The following is an 11739-nucleotide window of genomic DNA, read 5'->3' on the forward strand; positions in this document are numbered from 1 at the left end:
TCGGTCTTTATCTGATGATACATGCATATATGTAAATATATGTATTTATACGCTATGCGTAATCGCGTAAGGTTAAATGGCATACTATAAACATACGTGGTAGTAACAGTGACTGTTATAGCATCCCGACTACTACTTTCGTTCCAATACGGCAAGACAGTCATCTTTACCACCATGGACCGGTCGCAATAGCATTAAGCATGGTGGTTAGTTATATTTACGTACGAGTTTGGTCCTTCACATGATTACATTTTGGGGTAACATTGTCCATGCTTTCATTTTCGCTTCTTGACCCATTTGTTAGTAAACAAAGAACATTTACTGAATTATTTTACGTATATTCTCACGACTTTATTAATAGTTCAAAACACGATTAAAGGTGGCTGTACACAGTATCCAGAATTCGGCCGTTTTGTCTGTTTTGTCCGGATTTCGCTGCCGCATGCGGAACTCGGTAATGGGTTTGCATACGACTTCGCATGCGAATTCGTACGCCGGATACTGTGTACAGCCACCTTAAAAAACATGAACTATTGTTTACCCCACAATACTATAACTGCATATAGGCATTGGCACCAAACAACAGCAATATTTTTATATTCTATATCTTATACCTTATAAAGCTGTTGTATAATAAATCTCCACGTTGAACTAGCAAACTTTGCTTTTTTGTTCCATTCGACTGACCCGGTGATTTTGGTGACGTCGCAGTTACGTCATCACTAGCGTTGGACACGTGACGTAATTGCACCTTTCCGCGAAATGTCGGCGAGGAGGTGGCGTCTGCAGCCTGAAGTTATAAAATATGTTGACGTCACAAATTATAATTACGTCATTCATAAATCGTAGTATTAAACATGACGAAACGAGTTGTAAGATAACTAGTTGCATTCTCATTGCACCAGCCATACGTATATATTTATAGAACGTTGGGGTGAAGTGGGATACATTTTCATTCTCTTTTTTTGTCCCATGTGGTATTAAACAAACAATATTAACAGAACTATATAAAAGCATTTTCACAACTCTAAAATATCATTGTTAATTGTTAAAAACACGATTAGTAAATATGGAAAATTCTGCGCTGAAGTTGTCCACTGCATTAATATATATAATACTGTGGGGTAAGATGGGAAAACTTTAGCACATAATTTCCAAACATGCTAATCGTGTTTTAAAGAAATAACGACCCACGAGAGTCGTGAGGATATGGTTTTATAATTCTTTTTTTGATTACTACCAAATGGGACGAGAAAAAATGAAAAGGTGTCTCATCTTCCCCCACCCCATTATATTATCCGTATTAATACATTACCTCTATGTAAGGATCTTCTGGTTCTGATATCGCCTCAAATACATGGTCTGAAATTCTCCGCTGCTTTTTTGGTAAATCCAGTTGATTGAAGCGATCTTTTATCGTACTGTGCGATTTGTGGTTTGGTTTAAGCAGTTTTGGAAGATCCGTTTTTTCCGCGCTACTTTGCAATGGGACAGGCTTTGGAAATTCAGGTTGTTTTTGTTTAGATAAATTTTTGGTGGGCGATTCGTGTAGTTCTGTCATGTCCACCATTTTAAACAAGTCCGGATCTGAAGTTGGACTTAACACTGGATGCTTAGGTGACATATATGCTACTACGTCATCAACCGAACCGTTGTATATGCTTTCCTCTATTAAGTCCAGGTTTTCGAGTACCAAACTTGATTTTTCATTTTTTCCCTTCACTGGTATTGATTTAGGTGACATATACATCACGTCGTTGTTTTTCGGCGCTACCGTGTCGCTGCTTAGCACTTGCATTGCTCGAATTCTGTCTTTCACTGACACCGGCGTTGACTCTGCCATCTCGCATAGTTTTTAAATTACTTCATAACGGTCTTTATGTACAGCGATGATAAACAATAGAATGCAGGAAGCCTGAATCACCTGCACAGATAAATGGGCTGCTGCGTTGGGAAACTTGTTACGTCACAAATAACATTGTGGGCAAAGAAGATGATTTGTATCACCGCAACGTCATACACCCGTGCTACGTTTCAAACCCACACCAATACGCGGCCTGTGGTATTCATTGCGTTTTATAATAGTCGGGTTTTTACAACACATAATTTTAACGCCCATGTATACAAGTGGTTAGTCACGTTTGCATTGTCAAACTTAAAAAAAGGTTAAAACTGATCGGTTATATATTACCGTGGGGTAAGATGGATACCGTTAGCACATAATATCCCATTTTCCTCATCATGTTTTTTATTTATTAACAACGCTCTTTTAGAATCGTGAGGAAACCGTTATACAGTTCTGTAATTGTAAATATTTTTTGTTTACTACCAAATGGGACGATAAAAGTGATTGCAAATATGGACCATCTTACCCAACCTATACTATATTACATAATTAATCTAGTAGTGTGGGGGAAGATGGGACAACTTTAGCACATAATATAATATCCTGATCGTGTTTTAAAAAAATTAACAGCGGGCCATGGCAGTCGTGAGCATAAGATTTAATAATTCTTTGAATGTTCTTTGTTTCATACTAAATGGGACAAGAAAATAGAATGAAAGTGTGTCCCATCTTCCCCATTCTTGTATATTTATATACGCTATACACTTTGAAAGTGTTCGCATATATACATTTTTTAAACGCAGTTTTGCCCAAACTGCATATGGGCCATGCTTGAACGTTTTCCTTGACAAATGCAATGCCGCTAAGTTGTGGCTTTACCGGTTGCACCTGTTCCTATATATGATATGGGGGCGAATTGGACGCACGTTTAACTGCCACGACTCACTATATGCGGCGCAGATGGAAGTAGACATAGGCACCAGTGTAAACAGATGCTTCGTGGCTGATTACGGTTTCGTTAAAACAACTTAACGGCGAAAATAATTTGGCAGACGCAAAAATATGCGATACAGTAACGCTATCTGCCCGGAATTAATTTGTGGCTTGTAATTTTCAGTAAACCGCAAGTATGACCTACTTAGTAACTTACTCTGTCCGCCAATCCGTTTGCTTTACGAGTCAGACCACCGTAGGTTGAAATTTATTAAATAATTGCACGCATTTAATGCGAATGACTAATGCCTGCATAGGTATATATGGCAAGGCGTATATAACCGCCGCCGTTTGGTTGCTAAGAAGTTAAGAGAGAGCGGATCGTTCTGCGGGAGGTTGGCCACTTTGTTCTTTAAGTGCTGTCAATAATGGAACGTTCGCCACAACTTTGTGACCTTGAAAGCGCACTGTCGACGTCATAATTGTTGTTTTGTGACGGAATTCTTGAATGGAGCGTTTTCGCGACGTTTTAATTGTTCGACAGGAGTAAGAATCTATGTCAAGGCGTTTCGACGTCGCTTTCGAAGTGATTACGGAGACAGACACGGACCTTTGACTTCAGATCTCCAAAATCTTACCGTTCATAATTACAAACTAGATCGCTAGGAAATTACAGAGATTTCTGAATTGAAAAGCGAAACCGCAACAACGATTCATAATGAGAGGCTATGTAGTGAAGTTACCACGGCTGTCGACTTGCGTAATACAAGCTGCATACACAACAAAATCACAGAGGGCTTTCTGTTCTTTTATTGATAGGAATGTAAGAGTAACACCTGTGGATTAATTGCTACTTACCTGTTTGTGCTTTGCTGTGTGGTGGTATACAAGTTCATGGAATATCTTTTAATCTGTATTGTCTTCAGAAAGCCGGGCCGACAAGTTTATAAATCGTTGCCATAATGCGTTATAATATTTTGTTGTTAAAATTGATTATTATAAATATGTTTTTCAAATTGTAATAAATTCGAGTAGAAGTAAATACATTATTTGTGAGTGTGTTTAACGACTGTGGTTTTGTTACTAATTTTCTCCTCTTCGTTGTTTTTTGTTTAAGTTGAAATTGGCACTAATGTATATTTAAAGTGATAACTAAAATTGTTTTTACCAAATAACAACGCTATTTTTGAGTCGTGAGGGTATGGTTTTATATAATAGGGTGGGGAAAGATGGGACACCTGTTCATTCTATTTTCTCTTCCAATTTGGTAGTAAGCAAAAAACATTCAAAGAATTAGGAAACTGTATGTTTACAACTCCCATGCACCGTTGTTAATTGTTTAAAACATATTTAGGATATTTGGATATTCTGTGCTAAAGGTGTCCCATCTTCCCCCACCCTACTATATTTCTGTGTTATGTAAATGTTTTTGTGTTTACTACCAAATGGAACAATAGTAGAGAATAAAAACATGTACCTATATTTTAATTTGTTAGTTTTCGCTATAAATGAATTTCCTTTTATGTTACAATCCGAACGGAAAAACTTTTATTTTTGAGCTTTTATTTTTGTTTACACTTGTGGTTAAAGGTATTCGATTTACCGTGAGAATTGTATGCAGTTAAACGTGGTCATATTTACCGTGCTTTGATAATGGTTATTTATCTGAAGCTTTATTTGCTTTCATTAGACACATTTCCAAATCACGAATTCTGCAGAAAAAAATTTGAATAAAAGAGAAAATTTCGCAGATCGTTTAAGGCGAAATGCGGTGTATATTGTATAGGATAGGATGCGACAGTGACTTTGCAGAATTTTTAAAACGTGAGGGGTTGAGGTGTAATCCTGTGCTGGCGGTGCAAAAGTCGTGACCAGGGTGACGAAAATACGCGGTAAAAATGTGGCCACTAACTACCGAGATGCTAGGCTTGTACGGTAACATGCGGTGAATATGTACCGTACTAATGGACAACTACTATGTGGGTTGCTTTGCGGCGATTTAAACTGCTTTGATAAACGGGCGTGTAGCTGTTATTAGGGGTTTGGTGCATTTTGTGGGAAATCTAATATCCTTCTTATTAGTAATACAGCGCATGAGTAAAACAGAGTTTTCTATTTTGTTTAAAACTCGGTCACGACTTAGACTTGAATTAATTTTTAATAAAATTGTTAATTGGAAAAGTCTAAATAATATTACGATACGGAATATCTAACACTAAATTAGACCGGGCCTTTTTTAATTATTCAAGTTTAGATTTATTCTTATGCCACGCTTGCTTGATCTGCCTTTTGGAAACAACCGACTTTAAAAATAAATTTTATCCCCGGTTAACATCGTTTTTTTTTTTATATATACGGAAAAATTTTGCTTTTTGTACTAATTGTGTTTTAATAGCACATGACCCCTGAGTATTTTGGTAACTATTTGATGCACGTTAACGTTCAGAACATGAACCTCAAGCTTGTGCCCGAGTGTTTTGTTTATTTATTCACGATGGCTCTCTCGCCAAGTTCACACACATTTCGTCATGTCTATTTCTGTTTCCGGTGGAAACTATTTTCCTCTATACCGGTAACGTTGATAGTTGATCAAGGCACGTTTTCGGTTTAAATATTCACTTCGTATTTGTAAATTACTGCTTTGCAGCTAAGAAAATTGTGACATAGCAAAATTTTGCACGTTTTGGGGTGGTCGGCGCTCGCTCTGGTAATCTTTATTGAGAAAGGCCAAAATTGCGTGCACTTTATGAGAAGGCATTTATGATTAACTTCTTAGTTTGTTGTTTCAGATTATAAAGCTGCAACATACGCAAACCAAACGTGTGGGATGCAAATCTTATTTGTAAGAAGAATTGGAATGTTTTTACGCGCTGCAATTTCCATTCATAGTTTGAATTGGAATAATTGAAAGCGCTTTCACTTAAGCGGCGTCAGCCAGCAATTGTTGTTAAGTCTTTAATGGCGTAATTATTCTCTCGAGAGGATTTTTGAGTCCAAGGCTACGTAATGAGAAATTTAGGGGCGTGGGAAGAAACTGTGGCCAGCAATTCAATAAAAGAATCATAACCCAGACGGTCCGCGCCATTACAAGTTAATTAATCACTAGTCAGATATATCATATTAATTCGATTATCTAATACCTAGTAATTGTCTTAAACAAACCGCTGTTATTTTATATAATTCCGACAGCCCCGCATGGTGGCGCTGCCAGTACACCCTTATTGCGTGACGTATCTTACCATTGCGTAAGGCCTAATATTTATTTTTAACGCCACAGTCGGGGCAGCGCTTGAGTATAAAAGGCAGTGCCTAGATAGAAATTGGTCATTCGGCGTCTGGCTGCGACACCAGACGCGCAGAAACGCAAAGGCAGCGCACGGAATAGTAGCAGCCGTGTATTAATTATTTTCAATATCAAAAAGATTTTACCTGTTACAGGTTTATTATACATTTTATTTAAAATTGTTAATGCTTTCTATTAGTTGGTTTTAAAAGGTGGCGATACGAAGGCGGTGTACAAACTGTGATGGCGATCTATAATTACTTTATACCAAATTAATGGGTTTGTTACAGTTGCGCAAGTCGATTTTTAAAAATTAAGAAATTTTGATTTCTAATATTAATTTTTTACAGATTAATTTATTTATTAACAATCGACTGTCGATCTCACTAATCGATTCAATAATGACGTCACAGACCCAAATGTCTGGGAACAAAAGAAACGCTACCAATACCCCGACATGTCACTGGCTCGGACTGCAACTAGCAATTTCTCTTCTCGTCTTCGTATCAACAGCAAATGCATCTTATCTTGACCATATACCCGCTCACCATCAAACCAGTTATCATACACTGTTACGGAAGATGAGAGCGGCCGAAATCCAAGCCTCCAATTCCCGCAGATCGCCTCCGAAATCCCAGGGCTGCGGCTCATCCGGCCAGGTATGCAGCGAAACGTGTGAGATGGTGCAGAAAATGTGCAGTAAATCGTGCAGTGGTAACGGTTGTTCCCTTAATGCAAAACTACAGGAGGCCGGAAGAATGAGTTGTGTTGCAAGCTGCTTCAACCACAATCAGGTGATTGTTTAACAATTTACAAAGCGATTATGAGCGGACCGTTTTCTGACACAGCGCTACCCGTAGCCGCTGTCACGACTTTTTGCGCGCATGCGACCTTGCATTAGGTGAACACACGAACTCAAACCACCATAACAAACTTGCGGTTTTTTCTTTCACAGAAAACAGTCTTCTAACACGTTTTTTCCTTGTAGAAGCTGTTTGGGATCGGAAGCTCAACAGAAACCACCATTACGTCATCAATTACATCACCAATTACGTCATCAAACGCCAGCCCCACCGGTAGGTCATATATTTATAAACAATGCATTAACACTATAGTTTACATAGCTGCGACAAGATAATGCAGGTAGCTGCGTCGTAGTTAAAATACATAGTAGGATGGGGGCGAGATGGGACATTTTTTAATCTATTTTCTCGATCCATTTAGTAGTAAAGAAAGAAAATTAAAAGAATTAAAATATATTTTCATTTATTCAACGCGTTTTAAAACAAAGCCGCACCCTTTCACTAAATCGTGTGAAACAATATGAAGCTATCAATCAATTTCAACTACTCTTCCGACCGTTTTCCACACCAGTATTTTGCCTCAAAAATCTTCAAAGAAAAGCTCGTAGACGAGCAATTAAAAGCCGACAGCCAGGTTTAATTGCCGCCATGACGTCAAAAACCTTGGATTGAAACCCGCATCGTCGTTATACTCACTTTAATAAGTTGTATTTCACTTAATACCCTCAATTGGTGCAACGAATACTAACGCGCATCGAAGAAAATGATAAAAGTTAAGAAAATATCTCAGAAATATTCCGAAAATTTAAAATTCGTATTATCCCATTTGTACAATTAATAAAATGTCGATAAATTCCGCTATCATACAATGATAGAGTCCATGATGCATTTTGGGAACTAAAGACGACTAGTTCTAAACGTATCAATCTTATATGTCAAAACATAAAGAGTAAACAACATAACTTACATGGCCGTGTTCCACAGAAGCACGCACTGATGTTGGGGCCAAGACTGTTGTACAAAAAGAATCCATTCGTGCGGACGATACGAACCTCACTCCAGCAGAAAAATGCGAAATACTTGGATTTCCAGAATCCCAAGATTGCTTGGTGGTGTACGATCAAAAACAACCGTTTAAAGTAAGATTTTTTTAATTTTTTTTAAACGAATCAAGTTTAAGCAGGTTAAAGCGACAAAATTCGAAATTTTCAATTTCTTTCTGAAAAATGGTTAACTTTCGTAGCATACAAAACCTAAACCGTCTTAACATTAAATGTATTAACCTAGTCATCATTACAATTTGGGTGAAATTGATCATTAACTCGAAAGGATTTAAAAATTCACTTTTATCCGCTCAAACGGGTATATATTGGCTCGTTTATTTCTCACGAAGGCACAAGCAGACACTCATGTTTGCGAATAAATATTAATAACATTTAATTCATGGAAAAACACCCAAAGCAACGATTACGTGTCTGTTACTTTGCAGACTGAAGTATTTATATCGCGGTATCCATTTCGGGGCTTCCCCGAACGCAAACGTGTTTCACTATTTATTAGAGTCATGACATTTTACTAATGTGTCGATTTCGTTCGTGCGTGAAACATAACGACGTTTTTTTATTACAGGTTATTGACGGTTTGGTGGAAAAACTTATGCAGGCCACGAAACGCACAGAAGTTACGAAACATACCGGTAAGGCCAGTTTATAATATTGTTCACAAAAAAAACGATGTATATTAGGGGGGGGGGGGAGACCTTAACACAGATATTATGCAAATATTATGATCGTGTTGTAAACAATTAACGGTCAATGGGAGTCGTGAGGATACAGTTTTAATTCTTTGAATGTTCTTTGTTTACTACTATAAAATGGGACAAAAAATAGAATGAACAGTGTCCCATCTCCCTCATCCTACTATATGTTTGTAACAAATGTTCTGAAAATAAAAAAAAAACTTTTAAGAAAAAATAAATACTAGGAAAATAGTTAATAAAATTTTACATATTTTACGAGTTTATACGTGTATTATAAACATTTTACTTTTTTTTCACAGCCAACGAAGTTCAAACTTCCGAAACTGCTGAGTTTACGTCTCCATCGGCACCATTGTTACGTAAAAAACGTCGTTTATCTTATAGATTTAGACGTAGACGATCACCACAATTGGTGTAAGTTAATTAAAAAAAAATTTTTTCAGGAAAAATTTTAATATGTCCAAAATGGTGTTTCATTGTAGTACAGTAGGGTGGGGGAAGATGGGACACTTTTTGACTCTATTTTCTCATCCCATTTAATAGTAAACAAGAAACATTCAAAGATTTATAAAACTATGTTCTCACAACTCTTATAGACCATTGTTAATTGTTTAAAACACGATCAGGATATTATGTGCTAAAGGTGTCCCATCTACCCCCACTCTACTATATGTTAATAATTGTAATATTCCAACACACGCAGACTTTTGTTGCCATTTCTGCCATTTTGTATTTTTTAAATATAAATATCGAGTGTAATATTGATTATGTCGGTTATATTAAAGTGTAACCCATCAGTTTAGACGGAAAAAATATTGAATTATTTGTTTACTGTATATCGCTAATAGACCGAAATAAAAATCCAAAAAATATCTATCGTCATTTGCCCTATTCCAAATTGTACCTGTATAAAAAACTCATATTTTAATAATTTAATAAGAAACCTCACATTTCAATATTTTTCTTTATTTTTCTTTAATTAACTTAATTCTTTTATTGTTTTTGCATATTTAACGTTGTTTATTTATCAACAGAACACGAAGCAGAGCCACAACTCAACCGACCGCCCCTTCCCGGTTAGAAGTTTGCCCCACCACGTTAAAAATGGTCCAACCTGTAACTGCCGTGCACTGGATATCTGGGGCTAACGTCTTCTTATACCATGGAAATAGAACCAATCTTTACAACCAAGTTTTCGAGGTCGGGGCATGCGAGCCAAATGCGCCGCATTTCAACATCCGGATTCCCGGGCGACCAATCCCCGAATGTCGGGTCGTGCAGACAAAATATTTGGCCAACTTTATGTTGAACCGCAGCCAAGTAACATCGGAGGATTATAGGAACATTCTTTGTCACCCTGTTGAGGGCATGCCTTACAGTATATGCCGAGATTGGGTATACCTGAACGCGCAATGCAAGTTATATATTTAAACGTCATTCGACTCAATGGACGCTACTAACCAAAATTTACGACAACGTTACGTCATCTGATGACGTCACCGGCTAGAGCGCCCTCTGCCGACCGCACTTCTAACCGCGAAAATTCTTCAGTTTTATTTATTGTTGTTTCCTGTTCTTTTACACTCCGCTTTCAACTCCAAATTCTGCGAAATCCGGAAATCCGTCGCTTACCCGATTATTAGAAATTACGTAACTGTTCTCCGCAATTTGAGGTAAAAACACGAAAGGTTCGTTCCTCTTAATTAAAATGCGGGCGGCGATACGCCTTTGGTTTGTACTAGGCGACATTAGCGATTTTTCCCACAACACACCTTATGCTGACGGACCCAAACGCAAAGGGCAATATAAAAACTCTTGTAATCATTAAATCGAGGCGCCGTTTCAATAATTGAGTTCAACCAATTAAAATCTCGCGTTCTCATAACTTCGAACTACCATGAGAACGTCATAATCATCAGTGATTACGTCATAATCAGAGGGAACAGTTTTATGTCACTTAGTATGTTCGACACTCCTGTACTCAGGGGCGTGTTCGAATTAAAACGGAGCCGTAAACAGAGTAGTTATGTTAAGCCTTGCCTTTACTTGGGCGTTTTACCGGCCTTTATAGGTTACTACTACTGATTACGTAATTTCTTTTTTAGTTTTTTTTTTGCAATCTGAAAAACTCGACATAAATCATTGCGCAATATATTGGAGATTTGAAATTCAAAAAGTGTTCGGTTTTTCTGAATTTCGAACATTTTGGAGCGAAAGCGTTTTTTTATCCTCGCTTATTTTGCACTATTCCTTTTTATATTTATTGCTCTTTCTATTTTCATATTGCTTTCATTCGTTTTTACGAGCATTGCTGAGCCAAAGGCTTCTCGATATGCTAAATATAGAAATTGTGATCAAATCGTGACTGACTTGTCCCTTATTTAGAAAAGGTGCCCGAATGCTAAAAAGACTGTTTTGTGGTATGTTTTCATGGACCGAGGGTTAAAAATAAAGTCTTTATTTTGGTTTTAAGGTGTTGTCACATTATCAGTAATGTAACGTACAAATGTCATACAGCTGCAAACACAGTTATACTAAACGACATTAGCTTAATTGTTTTCTTCTATTTTTATCCGTCACGCTTTGTCGGCGGGATGGAATTCACTATTATTACATCACGACCGGCGCTTTTCATGCAAAAAGAGTTTTGCACAATGATGTTTAACGGCTGTTGCTTGCTTTAGGCAAGACTCTATCAGTTCTATTGCATTTTAGAAACGAAATCGAGCGGCACGCTTTAACTCGCTTGTACGCAGACAGCGTTTATTTGCTTGTATAAGTTACCGTTTTGTTTTAGCTTTGCGAAAGAGTTGTCTAACGGCTGTAGTTTATTTTAGCGGTGTGTATCCACACAAAGAAGCGCTTTTAACTTATCAAGGTATCGTCTTTAAACAATTACTTAAGCGGTACAGCTTTTCCTAGAGTTTTAATAAATATAACCGCATGTTTTAGAAACTACTGTTCTGCAATATTTATCGGCTTTTATTAAAAGGAAGGTTAAGTAAAAAATAGTAATGACGTATGCATATTTGAACAATCTTTTTAGGACGTTATGAAACGACGTTTATACACAAAGCAGTAAGTAGAATAGTGTTGGTAGAAAAGCAAAGGTAAA

At 37.2% G+C, this 11739-nt stretch overlaps 2 protein-coding genes across 5 annotated transcripts in view; one reads left to right on the plus strand and one right to left on the minus strand.

Annotated features, from left to right (window-relative positions):
* Positions 1-2056, minus strand: part of LOC149725036 (uncharacterized) — a 13798-nt gene extending 11742 nt beyond the window's left edge. The window contains exons 1-2 of the mRNA XM_089893034.1: positions 1316-2056; positions 615-790 (exon numbers count right to left, since the gene is read on the minus strand). Of these exons, the coding sequence (XP_089749160.1) occupies positions 615-790; positions 1316-1843 (704 nt within the window). The 5' untranslated portion in view covers positions 1844-2056. The remainder of the gene's footprint in view (positions 1-614; positions 791-1315) is intronic.
* LOC149725037 (uncharacterized) overlaps positions 1-10989 on the plus strand; it is a 16078-nt gene extending 5089 nt beyond the window's left edge. Inside the window, exons 2-8 of one of the 4 annotated variants that reach the window (XM_089893063.1) lie at positions 6413-6721; positions 6809-6856; positions 7051-7138; positions 7850-8004; positions 8495-8561; positions 8924-9038; positions 9659-10989. In XM_089893063.1, the coding sequence (XP_089749189.1) occupies positions 6464-6721; positions 6809-6856; positions 7051-7138; positions 7850-8004; positions 8495-8561; positions 8924-9038; positions 9659-10055 (1128 nt within the window). In that variant the 5' untranslated portion in view covers positions 6413-6463 and the 3' untranslated portion in view covers positions 10056-10989. Of the gene's footprint in view, positions 1-6412; positions 6857-7050; positions 7139-7849; positions 8005-8494; positions 8562-8923; positions 9039-9658 lie in introns of all 4 variants that reach the window. The other 3 variants (XM_089893060.1, XM_089893061.1, XM_089893062.1) reach the window with 3 other exon arrangements.
* Positions 10990-11739: the final 750 nt, after the last annotated feature.

Source organism: Ciona robusta, chromosome 14, assembly GCF_009617815.1.
Source record: "Ciona robusta chromosome 14, ASM961781v2".
In the NCBI taxonomy this organism is placed as follows: Eukaryota; Metazoa; Chordata; class Ascidiacea; order Phlebobranchia; family Cionidae; genus Ciona; species Ciona robusta.